This window comes from Schistocerca americana, chromosome 7, assembly GCF_021461395.2.
Source record: "Schistocerca americana isolate TAMUIC-IGC-003095 chromosome 7, iqSchAmer2.1, whole genome shotgun sequence".
NCBI classification, from domain to species: domain Eukaryota; kingdom Metazoa; phylum Arthropoda; class Insecta; order Orthoptera; family Acrididae; genus Schistocerca; species Schistocerca americana.
This window is the reverse complement of record NC_060125.1, coordinates 372,951,282-372,966,637: the sequence shown is the minus strand read 5'-3', so window position 1 is coordinate 372,966,637 and position 15,356 is coordinate 372,951,282. Positions and strand designations below refer to the sequence as shown.

Genomic DNA, 15,356 nt, shown 5'->3' with positions numbered 1-15,356 from the left:
CAGATGAAACTGATTTCAACACAGATCCCTATCCTGTGTGGCGCTTATGTGATTCTCAAACTTCACATGCCACTGTAAAGATCAAGAGGTGTAGGACCAAATATGTGCAAGACTGGGTCATGGCAGTGCATAGAGATCATGAGAATAGGCTGTTATAGCTCAGTCAACTACATCAAAAAGCTAAAAGAGTTTAATAATACTCATTTGTCTCAACTGGTAGCATCTCAGTAGTGGCACTGACCAGGTCTCCCCTAGCACGTAGAGAGGCAACGGGCATTGGCAGTGACCTGACGGCTTCCATACAGTTATGTAAGTGCCTTGCAGTGGTGACTCTGTGAGCTCATGCAGCAGCACGTGGCCTCGTTACTGGGAGATTATCATCCACGCTGCTGAAGGTTCTCGAGATTCTTGCAGAGGATATCAGTCTCTGTGCTGAAACTCGCCCCTGCAAGTGATGGCACGTGGCGCATAGGCACCTGCATCTGCATTGAAGGATGGGCAGTTGAACTGCCTGGATCTTTACCTACTGCCCTACACGACAGGAGTCTTGTTGTTACTGGAAGTGGTCCAGGTGGCAGCCCACAAGCTGGTACCAAGTTCAAGGAGGAGGATATGGCACTTTCAGACAGTGTGAATGTGGAATCCTGAAGTTGTAGAAGCTAAATACCTATCGTCCAGTATGGCCCTTCAATCTCTACTGGTATTACTGGATTGCTGCTCTCTGAGATCGACTTAATGATTATTTATACTCGTACCTGGCATACGTGTTATGCTGACGAACTTCTTCCACCATGCTCGGTGCAACAAATCCGTGATCTGACAAGTGGCAATGGCTTGCGCCGCCTTGCCAGGATCCAATTCAAGCGTTACAGTTGCAACATTATGGTACCTTGCCCTAATGTCGCTCTCGCTGTCGAAACAGCCGCCAATGCTGTAGTCGACATGGGTCCTCTAGCTGCCTTCCATGCTGAACTGCTAGTTTCTGTGGTAACGCCCAAAACATAGTAGATACACAAAATCGTAGACATTTCAAAATGAAATTGTTCTCCCTCAGCACTTTCTTGTCTTCCCAGCCTAAATCAGTGAGAGCTTGAGACAGTGCATCCACTACTACATTTTGAGATCCTGGTACATACACTCCTGGAAATTGAAATAAGAACACCGTGAATTCATTGTCTTAGGAAGGGGAAACTTTATTGACACATTCCTGGGGTCAGATACATCACATGATCACACTGACAGAACTACAGGCACATAGACACAGGCAACAGAGCATCCACAATGTCGGCACTAGTACAGTGTATATCCACCTTTCGCAGCAATGCAGGCTGCTATTCTCCCATGGAGACGATCGTAGAGATGCTGGATGTAGTCCTGTGGAACGGCTTGCCATGCCATTTCCACCTGGCGCCTCAGTTGGACCAGCGTTCGTGCTGGACGTGCAGACCGCGTGAGACGACGCTTCATCCAGTCCCAAACATGCTCAATGGGGGACAGATCCGGAGTTCTTGCTGGCCAGGGTAGTTGACTTACACGTTCTAGAGCACGTTGGGTGGCACGGGATACATGCGGACGTGCATTGTCCTGTTGGAACAGCAAGTTCCCTTGCCGGTCTAGGAATGGTAGAACGATGGGTTCGATGACGGTTTGGATGTACCGTGCACTATTCAGTGTCCCCTCGACGATCACCAGTGGTGTACGGCCAGTGTAGGAGATCGCTCCCCACACAATGATGCCGGGTGTTGGCCCTGTGTGCCTCGGTCGTATGCAGTCCTGATTGTGGCGCTCACCTGCACGGCGCCAAACACGCATACGACCATCATTGGCACCAAGGCAGAAGCGACTCCCATCGCTGAAGACGACACGTCTCCATTCGTCCCTCCATTCACGCCTGTCGCGACACCACTGGAGGCGGGCTGCACGATGTTGGGACGTGAGCGGAAGACGGCCTAACGGTGTGCGGGACCGTAGCCCAGCTTCATGGAGACAGTTGTGAATGGTCCTTGCCGATACCCCAGGAGCAACAGTGTCCCTAATTTGCTGGGAAGTGGCGGTGCGGTCCCCTACGGCACTGCGTAGGATCCTACGGTCTTGGCGTGCATCCGTGCGTCGCTGCGGTCCAGTCCCAGGTTAACGGGCACGTGCACCTTCCGCCGACCACTGGCGACAACATCGATGTACTGTGGAGACCTCACGCCCCACGTGTTGAGCAATTCGGCGGTACGTCCACCCGGCCTCCCGCATGCCCACTATGCGCCCTCGCTCAAAGTCCGTCAACTGCACATACGGTTCACGTCCACGCTGTCGCGGCATGCTACCAGTGTTAAAGACTGCGATGGAGCTCCGTATGCCACGGCAAACTGGCTGACACTGACGGCGGCGGTGCACAAATGCTGCGCAGCTAGCGCCCTTCGACGGCCAACAACGCGGTTCCTGGTGTGTCCGCTGTGCCGTGCGTGTGATCATTGCATGTACAGCCCTCTCGCAGTGTCCGGAGCAAGTATGGTGGGTCTGACACACCGGTGTCAATGTGTTCTTTTTTCCATTTCCAGGAGTGTATATGTAGAGAGCCCAAAAGGTTAAGTGGCCATGGGTTAACTTAGCCATCGTCAAAAGCTGCAGAGCCTTAAGGTCGGTGTAAACCTTGACTTCTCAACCTAAAAGATAATACCCGAATTTAACGAATCTCCATATTAGTGTGAGTGATTCTAACTCTGTCACAGACTAGTTCTTTCGGATTTTGTTAAGAACTCAGCTCGTAAATACTATGGTGTGTCCACACACATTTGCTGTACTCCTGGAATAGAGTCACATACAGCTTGGTCCAGGAGCTGTCTGATAATAGGCACAATTCTTTCACCATATCTGTATGTATCTGTATCGGAACCAACAACAACAGTCCTTTTATTTTGCTGAACTTGCGATGAGGTTGTCTGTCCCAGGCTCAAATCTTTGTCTTTCCAGTCAAACTACAGAGACAGGACGTGGTGAAACTCTTCATATTAATGAACGTTTTGTAGAAGTTGATTAAACTCAAAAATCTGAGTAATTCTTGCTCGTTGAACAGAACAGGGAAATTTCTGATGTCCCATTGCTTTTGGATCAGGCTGTGTACTCTCCAACGACATCAAGTGACCTACAAAGTTCAGCTCTTTCTTGCCTAGTTCCGATTGGACGAGATTAATGGTAACACTGTTCATTTAGGACTCATGCACTAAAGCATTCATCCAGCTCTTTCTTGCCAAATTCCTATTTAGCAAGATTTATAGTAACATCCTTTATTTGGAACTCAGGCGCTAAAGTATCCAAGGTCTCATTGTGTGTCACCGACATTTTCTTGGCGATCAACATTGTCGACATATAGCATGATCAAACTTTTCAGCACTTCTGATATCACAATATCTAATCCAAGTATGAAAGTCAATGAGAACACTTTATTCCAAAAGACATTTTCGTGAATGGTAGCAACGACCATAGCAAAGGAAAGCCCTACATTTCCCACATGAGGAATGGAGTTCGATCTTCTAGTAGCTGGCACTGTAATCGACAGATGTTAGGACTATAACCCCACGAAAAATTTTGTAATAGTTCATCTAACGTCTCTGGGCAAATCAGTTCATTTCTCAATAATGGTTCAAATGTGTGTGAATTCCTAAGGGACCAAACTGCTGAGGTCATTGGTGCCCAGACTTACACACTACTTAAACTAACTGATACCAAGAACAACACACACAGTCATGCCTGATGGAAGACTTGAACCTCCAGTGGGAGTGGCCATGCAATCCGTGACATGGCGCCTCTAACTGCACAGCCACTCTGCGTGGCTCAATAATGATATTGGTCTGTCAAGAGCCTAACATCAGTCACATCAATCCATTAATTTTTGACAAACAGAGGAGTTAATTATTGTTGCTTCGATTATGCTTTGGTCCAGCATGTCTCGAATTTCAGCCTCCCTCTTTTATCAATATGCCTGTGGTATCAGATACAGCCTTGTAAATATTCTTTATGATTCTTAAACCTAATTTATACCCAAAATTTTCAGTCATACCCAACGTGTGCAAACGATATCCTTGTGTAATTCCATTATCACGCCCAGCTAGCTTCTTTTATCAAATGCCGTCACATAACACATTTTTGTCACAAATTACCTCAAGTAGGCATCTCTCATTAACCCCCTTAACATATGGAATTGATCTGACTGTAATACAATTTAGGGAATAAGGCCAAAGTCAGCCCAGTTTTAATTGTTGCCAATTTTATTCAAGATTACAGCTGTCCCCACCTCCTCTCCCTCGGGGATAGAAGTGGCAACGTTGCATGATGTCACCACTCCCATTCCTTCCCACTCCCTCACATCCCCTCTCCTATCCCAATTCCCCCCTTTCTACTTTATCTCCCCTCACCCACTTGTACATTGGCGGGAAAAAGACTCAATTTGTGCTGATCTGGTAGAGAAAAAGGACATAAGGTAGTGTTTTATTTATTTATTTTGGCGGGAAATACATTCTTGGTGGTTTTTTCCTGCTGCTATATTGTCTTACAGCTGCCTCAACAGTCTGTCGCCGCTGCCTCCACCATCTGCCACCTGCTGTCACCACTAGAAAAAGCGCGTGTGTTACGTTCGCCTCAAAGTCTGAAGACTGACTGCTCTAGTCCAAAACACCGCCACAAGAGAGTGCTCGAAAATATCCTACAGCCGCTCCCTGCTAACGCCCCCACTACTGAACTGGTGGGGAAAGGCTGGAGTGGAAAGTAATGTCTTTCTTTTTGGCGGGAAATGTGTTCAATTGATGAGATGTTGGTGTCGGACAGAGAGGAGTTTCATAAGTGTATTATCTGTAACCACACACCCCGGGACTGCGTCCGTATTTTTCTACGCGATGATTGGAAGGAGGTAATAATGGATGAGCGTAGGGGGAATACTTTTCAGGACATAATGGTGATGCAATGGGATAGACTGAAGATGCTGTCGGCCGGACTGGCCGCGCAGTATTAGGCGCTACAGTCTGTAACCGGGCGACCGCTACGGTCGCAGGTTCGAATCCTGCCTCGGACATGGATGTGTGTGATTTCCTTAGGTTAGTTAGGCCTAATTAGTTCTAACTTCTAGGCGAGTGATGACCTCAAAAGTTGAGTCGCATAGTGCTCAGAGCCATTTGAACCATTTGAACTGAAGATGCATTTCACAACTCATAGCTACTATTGACAGTGCTGGAGTTGTTTGTACTTTTTGAAATGGTTGGTTGCTCTACAGCGCAGCAGACAAATTCGCACCCCCGCTGAAACTCTCAATCGTCCCTTCTTACCAACGAAGTGTGTACCGCTGTTTGACGCTGAGTTCGCTATAGCCGTTACTAAGGGTACTCTTTTTATTTCTCGGCAACTTCGTCCTATTCCACTACCCCTAAGAGTTCACCGTGGTATAGCCGCTGAAAAACTTGTACATAGTAAAGAGGGACAGGAGAATAAACTATCACTGAAGTGTAGGAAGAATTGCCTCCTACTGATCTCCAAGTCAAACACTGCTCACGAACTTGTACACAATTATGTGGTAAGAAGAGATTGCACAGCAAACTATCACATAAGTCTAGGAAGAGTTGCCTCATACCGATCTGCAAATGCATAGCTGCTGAGGCACTCGTACACAGATACATGGTCAGAGGAGAAAGGGCAGCAAACTATTAATGACGTGGGGGAGGGCCAGTATACGCTGCCACAACTGCTGGAAAATGCTTTGCTGCTCTAACAACACATCGAAATTGTCGTGAAAAAACCATCACTTATAAACAACGGATCATAATGCAACAATTGCATTGGGAATTAAGAAAAATCGTTGTAATAATACTATTACCGCAAAAAACCTCAAAAGATCTCGCCAGGAGAGAGTGGCGGTAGGTGCACTTGTGTTCACCTCGAGGTGCAGTTACACATTAACTAGCAGAGAACCAGTCTTACCTCTCCACCTGCCTCCCCTCCTCCTTCCCTCTCCATTTCCCATAGGTAGGGCTACCGTTCTTCAAGGCTTGTTCTAACCTGTCTCTCATGGTACACAAAGAGATTCATCTACTGTTAGTGATATACTGTGTCTGGTCTGCAGAAAACAGTCTCACATGGACTAAAAACTCAAGAGGAGGACGCTTCCTGCAAGCCGTTAAACGTGTTTCTCGGAAAGGCTGACCCCCCAGGAACAATAGCAAAATACCTTCTCATCCGTCACAGAGGAAGGACTTAACAGTCAACAGTGGCGTGCTTTCAAACACTCTGGAATATGGCGGCACTGTCTGAAAGTGGTCCTTGGCTAAGCCAAGTCGGCTCATGTAGGAAAAACGTTGAAATAATACATCCCACGTAAATAAGATATACATGGATCTGAAACTTCCTGGCAGATTAAAACTGTGTGCCGGACCGAGACTCGAACTCGGGACCTTTGCCTTTCGCGGGCAAGTTCTCTACCAACTGAGCTACCCAAGCACGACTCACGCCCCGTCCTCACAGCTTTACTTCTGCCAGTATCTCGTCTCCTACCTTCCAAACTTTACAGAAGCTCTCCTGCAAGCCATGCAGACCTAGCACTCCTGAAAGAAAGGATATTGCGGAGACATGGCTTAGAGACAGCCTGGGGGATGTTTCCAGAATGAGATTTTCACTCTGCAGCGGAGTGTGCGCTGATATGAAACTTCCTAGCAGGTTAAAACTGTGTTCCAGACCGAGACTCGAACTCGGGACCACTGCCTTTCACGGGGACCATTGCCTTTCACGGGCAGGTGCTCTCCTTTCTTTCGGGAGTGCTAGTTCTGCATGGTTCGCAGGAGAGATTCTGTAAAGAATGGAAGGTAGGAGACGAGATACTGGCAGAAGTAAAGCTGTGAGGACGGGGCGTGAGTCGTGCTTGGGTAGCTCAGTTGGTAGAGCACTTGCCCGCGAAAGGCAAAAGCCCGAGTTCGAGTCTCGGTCCGGCACCCAGTTTTAATCTGCCAGGAAGTTTCATATCAGCACACACTCCGCTGCAGAGTGCAAATCTAATTCTGGATACATGGATTTGTATACTAGCCGTCTCACCGTGAGCCAATCCGTCCACTCTGCATCTCCCTCCCCCCCCCCAAACCCCCACCCCCCACCATCCCGCCCCTGCCAAAATTACAATACGTGGAGAGCAGTATCCGCCGCTGCATGCTGTCATAAACCGTAGATCATGTAACTAATGAGGAGGTATTGAACAGATTTGGGGAGAAGAGGAATTTGTGGCACGTCTTGACTAGAAGAAGGGATCGGTTGATACACGCTTTCTGAGGCATCAAGTGATCACCAATGTAGTATTGGAGGGAAGTAAAAATCGTAGAGAGGGACCAAGGGATTGATATACTAAGCAGATTCATAAAGATGTAGGTTGCAGTAGTTATTAGGAGATGATGAAGCGTGCACAGGATAGAGAAGGATGGAAAGCTGCATCAAACCAGCGTCTGGACTGAAGACCACAACAACAGCAGCAATTTAAGGGAGTTGTGCTGCCGGGCGACTCCATCTCAGGAGACGACATCATCCTTAGTCTGAATAAGTTCACTGCAGATAAAAGAAATGATCGTATACTCTTCACACACACACACACACACACACACACACACACACACACACACACATACTCCTTAACCGTCGAATTCGACTGATCTAAATGCTAGATATGCACTTGTAACCTATGGGAATTATGCTGCTCTGGTTAGGAGCTAATTTTCACGCAACAATAGTTACGGTATTGGAAGGAGAATACGGTGCACGTTTTCTTCGGTATCCACGTCGTGGTGTAGGTGTTAGACATGTGCATATTTCGAAAGTATTATGGTGATGCCTTCAGGTTGCTAAATGTTTATGCCACTACCTATTAGCTCAGAAGTGACGATCAAAGACAGAGCGGTAAGGTGAAATGTGCTCACAGGGTTGGTAGGAAATTCTTATGGTGAATCATTCCATTTCTCAGCCAACGAGACTGACGACTGATGGTGCACTGTATACTACTCGTGCTTGACGAGACTTAGGTCGCCCCGAATATCCTGTCACAACAAGAGTTCCTCTACAATCGGTTATGCATTGTAAGCCCTGAGAGAGGCTATTGCTATCGTAACCAGGTGTGGCTTGATTTTATACAGGTATTATTCACCAACCTACTAAAAAATCCTCAGTATTTCCCTCTTTCCAGTGATCTACATACATGCAATTCAGATAGGACAAGCATGAATGCAATCGACTAACACACAAAGAGGTAAATTAATGCTTTTGCCACCTGGTTGAGGCCCCTTTGTGACAAATCTTAAGGAATCATCGACAGTACGAATACAAAATGACACTTGTTCACGAATGGAAGAATAACGTGTTTCGTCAACCATAATAGAAAAATGTTCAGTCTTCTTGATTAAAGCCAATACCTTTCTTAACACAGACTTTCCTAGTAGATCAATGATCTCGTTTTGAATGTCGTGGGATGTCCACTCATACCCTGAACGCCCTAACCAATCTTTAAACTCAGGTATTTTCTTACTTCTTTCGCAGTTCCAACAATTGAAAAAAAAATTGAGTTTACAACTCTCTCTAACTGCTATTTCTTGTTGGCATAGAAACTGCAAAGTAGTAAAAATTGTCTCAAGAGCTAAACGGCCTTTCTTCATATCACTGTCTGACTGTTCATTCAATTGGGAGGCCACACTTCGGTTAGTGATAGAATTTAGTTTCAGAACACCCTTATGCGTAAAAGTATTTTCATGAAGACTGAATTTTTCCAAAGCCTTTTCCCAGTTAGAAATCCCTACGGAAGTAAATGCACCTTTTTTTGCTTCATATTCTAGGCATGTATATTTGATCAACCAAGACTTCCGAAATTATCTTCCCTCACTGGATTGTCCAGGTTTCGGCTGTGAACAGTTCTCGCCTGAAAACGACGAAGCAGTTGACGACACAATAATTGTTGGAGGTTGACTTGCAGTATCATCAACTTCCAAGCGCACCTTTTTGGTACCAAATTTGTCCATTGCAAACTTAATTCACAATACACTAAAACAGTAAAGTAAATGAATAAAATATAGTCATATAAAATAGTCCACTAGACACTAAAGTCGGAACACTAAACACGTCTGCAGCATGCACTGAACGAAACTATCCACAATGAATGACTGCGACAGCAGGGTGGGCTTTATATAGGAGCGGCGTCGTAATGTCTCGAAGCGTCAAGGCGACGCAAGGCGGAGGGTTCCAGGTGCTTCTGCTCAAGTCCGTTTGATGTCGCCGCGGCCGCAGCGCTGACCCGCCAGCGCCGGACTTTACCCAAAGGTTCGCGCACCGGGACAAATTCAAAGTGTGCCCGCAGCACCGTAACACTTTCATGCTTCAAATGGTTCAAATGGCTCTGAGCACTATGGGACTTAACTTCTGATGTCATCAGTCCCCTAGAACTTAGAACTACTTAAACTTAACTAACCTAAGGACATCACACACATCAATGCCCGAGGCAGGATTCGAACCTGCGAGCGTAGCGGTCGCGCGGTTCCAGACTGTAGGGTCTAGAACCGCTCGGCCACTCCGGCCGAGAACACTGTCATGATTCACACCACTGGTTTTCAGTTAACCTGCATACTACCGTAATAATTATTTGTTTTAACTAATTACTGAATGTATTTTAAAAGGTAACTATTGTCAAACAAGGAAAATAATAAATTCCAAGATAATTTTGTGATTTTACAATGCATGAGATAACTACTAATTTTCTTAAATTATTGGGGGGGAGGGGGGGAGGGGGCTCCACAGTATTTGTTTTAAAAGCAAAATACTACATCCTGTACACGATGTGAAGTGAGATCTGTCGGTGCAATATTCGTTATAGCAGGCATAAGAATCACACCTGGAGAATGAATACACGACGGTAATACGTCATGTAGCAAAACAGTGGTCATGTTTATTCAGTAACTTTTTTAAATAAATGAGCTGACATTAGAACAGCTGAGCTGTTAAGAACGGCAACACTTTACTGTGTTACTCCACAAGGAGCAAGCGAACTGTGTAAAATTCCAACATCCCTCAATGGTTGTGTGAGTGAGTTCTTTCTGGAGCAGGTTTCATCCACCCATGGTTGTACTTAGACCGTTGTTAACAAGCATTTTACTTTGGTTGATGTTCCTTCAGACGACATTCTGTGAGGTGAGCTGAATATCTCATCCTTCTAGAGTATACAGGAACACACAAACACACACACACAGCTGGTACTCGGTGCAGTGGAGAATCTAAAACCGCTACAAGACAGGCACAGCTGTGATGTGTAGTCAAGTATTTTGTTACTTTTGTAGGAGGCCAGTCTTTCCAAGGAATATGTTTAACAGCTTGCTGGAAACGCCATGTACTTGAGTCTTTTGGCCATCTGTGACTGATTTCTGCAGACCAGACACAGTATAACACCACCAGTAGATGGATCTCTTTGTGTACCGTCAGCAACGGAATATAACAGGCCCGGAAAACCGGTATCCCTAGCTACGGGAGAAGGAATGGGAAAAAGGAGGGGATGTAAGTGGGAAGGTAAGATGGATCTCTGCTAGTTAGTGTGTATCTCCACAGTGAGGCGAACACACCTGCAGCTTCTGCCACTCTCTCCTGGCGAGATCTTTTGCGGTCAGTTTTTATGGTACATGACTTTTTCTCAATTCCCAGTGTTTGTGTTACGTTATGACGTATTGTTCACAAGTGGTAGTTTCTTCATGACAATTTCGATGTGTAATTAAAGCAATGAAGCATTTTATATGAATTGTGATAGTGTGTATTGGCCTTCCTTAACAGCTCTACAATTGTAGGTCTGTAGGAGGCAACTCTTCCTACACTTCACTGACGGTTTGCTATCCTATACCTTCTTATCACCTATCTGTGTGCAACTTCCTCAGCAGCTATACCAAGGTGAACTCTTGGGTGCAGTGGAATAAGACGAAGTTCCCAAGAAACAGAGAACCGTTTGTTTGAATTTGGAACACCGGGGCTACTGGGTGTTTGTCGAGTAGGCCATACAGCAACACAGCAGGAAGCACCAGTAGCTAATACCAACGTTAAACAGCGAGACACATGTGGTCGGTAAAAAGATAAGGCTGGGGACAGTGGTGGGAGTGTGAAGTTTTCTACATGGCAACAGTACCTATGAATTGTGTAATGCAACTTTAGTCTATCCTGCTGGATCACCATTATGTGCTGAAAAGTATTCCCCCTGTGCTCAGCCATTATCACCTCCTTCCATTCCTACCATAGAAGGCTATGGACGCTGTCCTCAGCTGTCTGCTTACATATTATACATGTATGAAACTCATCGCTGTCCATTACCATCATCTTGTCAATTGGACGCACTTCCCACCAAAAAGAAACACATTACTTTCCACTCCAGCCTTTTTCGCGCCAGTACACAAGTAGGGGCCGGGGATGCCTGTATAATAGTTTAGAGCAACCTCTTTTTGTGGACTAGAGCAGACGGTTCACAGACTTCGAGATGAACATACACATGCACGACCGGTAAAAGTGGTTTCGGGGTGTGGTAGGAAGGGGTAGGGGCGGCTGAGTGCAGCTGTAGGACAATCCAGCGGCAGGATAACATCATCAAGAGCACGTTTTCTGCCAGCAGCTCGCCAATTCACAAAGGGCGAAGGGAAGGCAGTGTTGGAAGGTAGAGGGGAAGGTGGGAGGGGAGGGGAGTGACATTGCCACATCTACTCCGCAGGTAGAGGAGTTCGGGGAACAGCTTCCATCTTGAATAAATTTGGCAACAATGCAAACTGGGCTGACTACGGCTTTATTCCTCTGCTTACACCTTTCTCCCTGGCCCTAGGACCAAATTGAGGAGCAAATCAACATGTTTATGGAATGAGTCAGTACATGAAATAATGGCAGAAAGGTAATGACATATCAAATAAAATGTTTTTGAATCTCATGCAGATGACAAGCTACAAGTTGACATTAGTACGATCAACAATATAACACAGGAATTAGAGTATTTTTTTCCAGAAACTCTGCAACAGAATAGGAGTAAGCCATGAAGGAAATCTTAAGTTTCGAGTTGAGAATTCGTGGATTACTGGTAAGATTGTTTAATACTTACAGTAGCCTCTTGGAAGTTGATGCAGTAAAATACTGCAAGCCTTTCTGCACAAGAGTGAAGAAGGAGTGTGTTATATGAAGAGACTGGAAACCAGTGATGCAATTGCTGAAACGCATGAATTGGACGTCCACCAAGGGCAAAATTCGATCAATAATAATAATTTAGGGCCTACAAATAAGAACTTTGAGGGTTTTCAGACTTTTTAATCTTTTCAGAGACAGCAAAGGTTTAGGAAGAACGGTGGGAGGGATTGTGTTTTGAATACAAATGAAGACCAAAGTAGAGAGGATGCAAAATGCAGAGATGTAATATCATGAAGAGCGTTTTTGGAAAAGAGAACTTTGTTAACGCCAAATATAATTTGAAGTGCTATGAAGTCCTTTCTTTCTGGAATGTAGTCTTGTACTAAAATGGAACTTGGAAGACAGACAGTTCAGAGAAGAAGAGAATAGATGATTTTGGAAGGTTTTGCTGAACAAGGGTGCTGAAGAGTAAATGGATAGATCTGAAAACTAATGAGAAATACCAAATCGATTCGTAGAAAAAAAAAGGAGTTTGTGACAGATCTTTTCTAAAGGACATAACCTGAGGCATCAAGGCATAGTTAATTTGGCAGTGGAGAGAGGTGTAGATGCAAAATTTATAGAGGGAGATTAGGTCTCGTAATCAAGAAGCAGGATAAAATGTATGTAGGCAGCAATAGTTACGCAAGGGTGGACAGATCTGCAAAGAATTTTTTTAAAAATTTGGTTTATGTTTATTAAACCATACTGGCAAGAGCTTCTTACAGACGTAAAACTTATGTAGAAAAGAATCACGCTGTAAAAGTTGAAAAAGTGGTTGCATAGGCTATACTAGAGTGGAACGCTGCATCAGACAAGTGTTCGACAGAAGAGCGCAACAACATTAAGGAGACTGGGAAACCAAGAAACAGTTGGATTTTCCAAAATAAACTTGCTACTTAGGTTTGGAATGCAAGGATTGTGTTGAACAGTACTCAGTGGTAAGTGTACCAGGAGAGAATGTGTTATTCAAAGAAACTAGTACTAGAAAATAACTGTCTTGTTTTCCACAGTAAAATGATGGAAAACCTCATTATCGTTGTTAATTCCACACAGGTATCATAATGGATGGACTGGGGATGGATGGTCTCTAAGGTTATGCAGAGGTATCACCTGAGTTGTCTTAAAAAATGGACGGTAAGAGAGGGACACGGGGAGCATTTGTGCGAAAGAGTAGTTTTTTGGTATGTATTGGAGAGATCTACGGCTGTCAAACACAGAAATAGTTGGATATCCGAATATCTCTTGATTCTCCTTTCCATGCACCAGTAAAAATATAAACTTACTTTATGGTATCCACGAAGCTAAAGCACCCACTACGAAATCGACAAGTTTTCCTGACAAGGAACGTCTCGTTCGCGGAGCAATAAATCTATTTTACATGTGACACTTGGGTTACTTGTGACTTCATTCCATGCGGTGTAGTTAAGTCTCTTCCCTTTGACTGTAGTGACAACGCCAATGAAATAACCGGTGTGACCCATCAAAAGTGCGAAATATGAAGCACATGAGTAACACTTATTGAGTTACAAATGGAGCTTTGAGAATTTTATCTTAATAAAACGAACAGTAAATTATTTATAACAGAATATGTTTGAAATAATTATTTCTGGTGAGCTTCACTGAATTTCATACTACAATTAATACGGAAACTGAAACAAAAGAACTCACTCGCGAAGTATAGTTCATAACTAGATGTACCATTAGTTAATTGGAAGTGAGTGTGTATCGTTTGCAGAGTATACGATGTTGCTTATTATTTTTGGTATGTTTTATATTTTAGTGTTAGGCGTCTTTTACATAATACATTTTTAAAAACCATTTAGTCACGAGGAGCTGTAGAAAACAGTAATCGGCGTACATAGGCTAATGCTGTCTAAACAGCTGACGATTTCAGAATTATGACTTCAGATTGTTATTCTGAAACCTTCAACTTTGAGTTCATCTATTAATAGTAGTCTCAATTTATTAAAACTGCTTTGAGTTTATATCTATATAAAGGAGTCTCAATTTTTCAGTTACTGCCAAACTGCATAAAAAATAACAGTCTTTGGGTAATATCAATCGGTGTTTCGGACCATACCATATTAAATTATCCAGACAATTTATTGCTTGGTAACGTGGATAAATGAATTAACAGACGAGTGATCAACTGGCACAATTTACCGGTAACGAAATACTAACACAGAACACAGTTCGCATTCCATAGCCATAGGCCAGTCACAGCAAAATACACCTTCCTTTCGTAAACGCTGGAAAAATTTACTAGCAACCAAATAAATATCACATGCTGTATTAAAGTAGTTACTGCACGGTGGCAGTTGTACTGTGATTTACTGTGGTCTGTGCCTGTAGAAGACATGGAGATCTGCATTTGCTAATGTGACTTCTTTCTTTGTGCGGCAGGACGTGATGAAGCTATACGAACATCTTCCGATGCGCATCGGCATGTTCCCGATAGAAGACCCCGAGTTCACGCACCTCGACTTCATGTGGGCCTTGCAGTCACGGGAGCTCGTCTACGACCGCCTCCTCAGAGTCTTGCAACGCTACTGACCGCCGGTCGCGGCTGATGCTCCCGATAACCTCCACGCTAAGTGTCTGGCGTGGACGTATCCTGCAAACAAACTCTTTTACCTTGGTACCACTGCGATGAACTGCAAAGCCGTGGCAAGTAAAAGACAAGGGATAGAAAAGAGAGCATACAGAGCAGCCACACTTGAGCTTGCACTTTCGTCTCCAGGAAAAATAATATAATAAATACAATGTCGGGTGTGTTAGAAAGTATACGTAATCGTCACGACGTGCTCGTACGCGCAGGGCAGTTATACACTTGCAACTTTGGCTAAGGGCGCATTTTCGTCCAGCTCACTGGAAAAGGAAATTGCCCCGGCTATTCGTAAGCTGCTGATCCTACTTTAACAATTTTAGGCCCTGTCCCTACATTCTGTTGATATATGTAATAGCAGCGACTAGTGTAAATCCAAATGTGGAGTCAGGAAGATTGCAAGCAGGTTGCTAATGCTCGATCATTATAGAAATCACGTTTAGTCTCTAGTAAATCAGCAACAATTTTCTTGATAAAAACATGGACTAAACTAATTGTATTACAACTCTATAGTTTTTATTACCCGGAATGAATACGTGATTAATCACTGCAAAGTGGTGAAAACTTGCCCCAAGTC

At 44.4% G+C, this 15,356-nt stretch overlaps 1 protein-coding gene across 1 annotated transcript in view; it reads left to right on the top strand.

Moving 5' to 3' along the window:
* Positions 1-14,727, top strand: part of LOC124622948 (lipase 3-like) — a 170,654-nt gene extending 155,927 nt beyond the window's left edge. The window contains exons 8-9 of the mRNA XM_047148739.1: positions 415-630; positions 14,578-14,727. Of these exons, the coding sequence (XP_047004695.1) occupies positions 415-630; positions 14,578-14,727 (366 nt within the window). The remainder of the gene's footprint in view (positions 1-414; positions 631-14,577) is intronic.
* Positions 14,728-15,356: the final 629 nt, after the last annotated feature.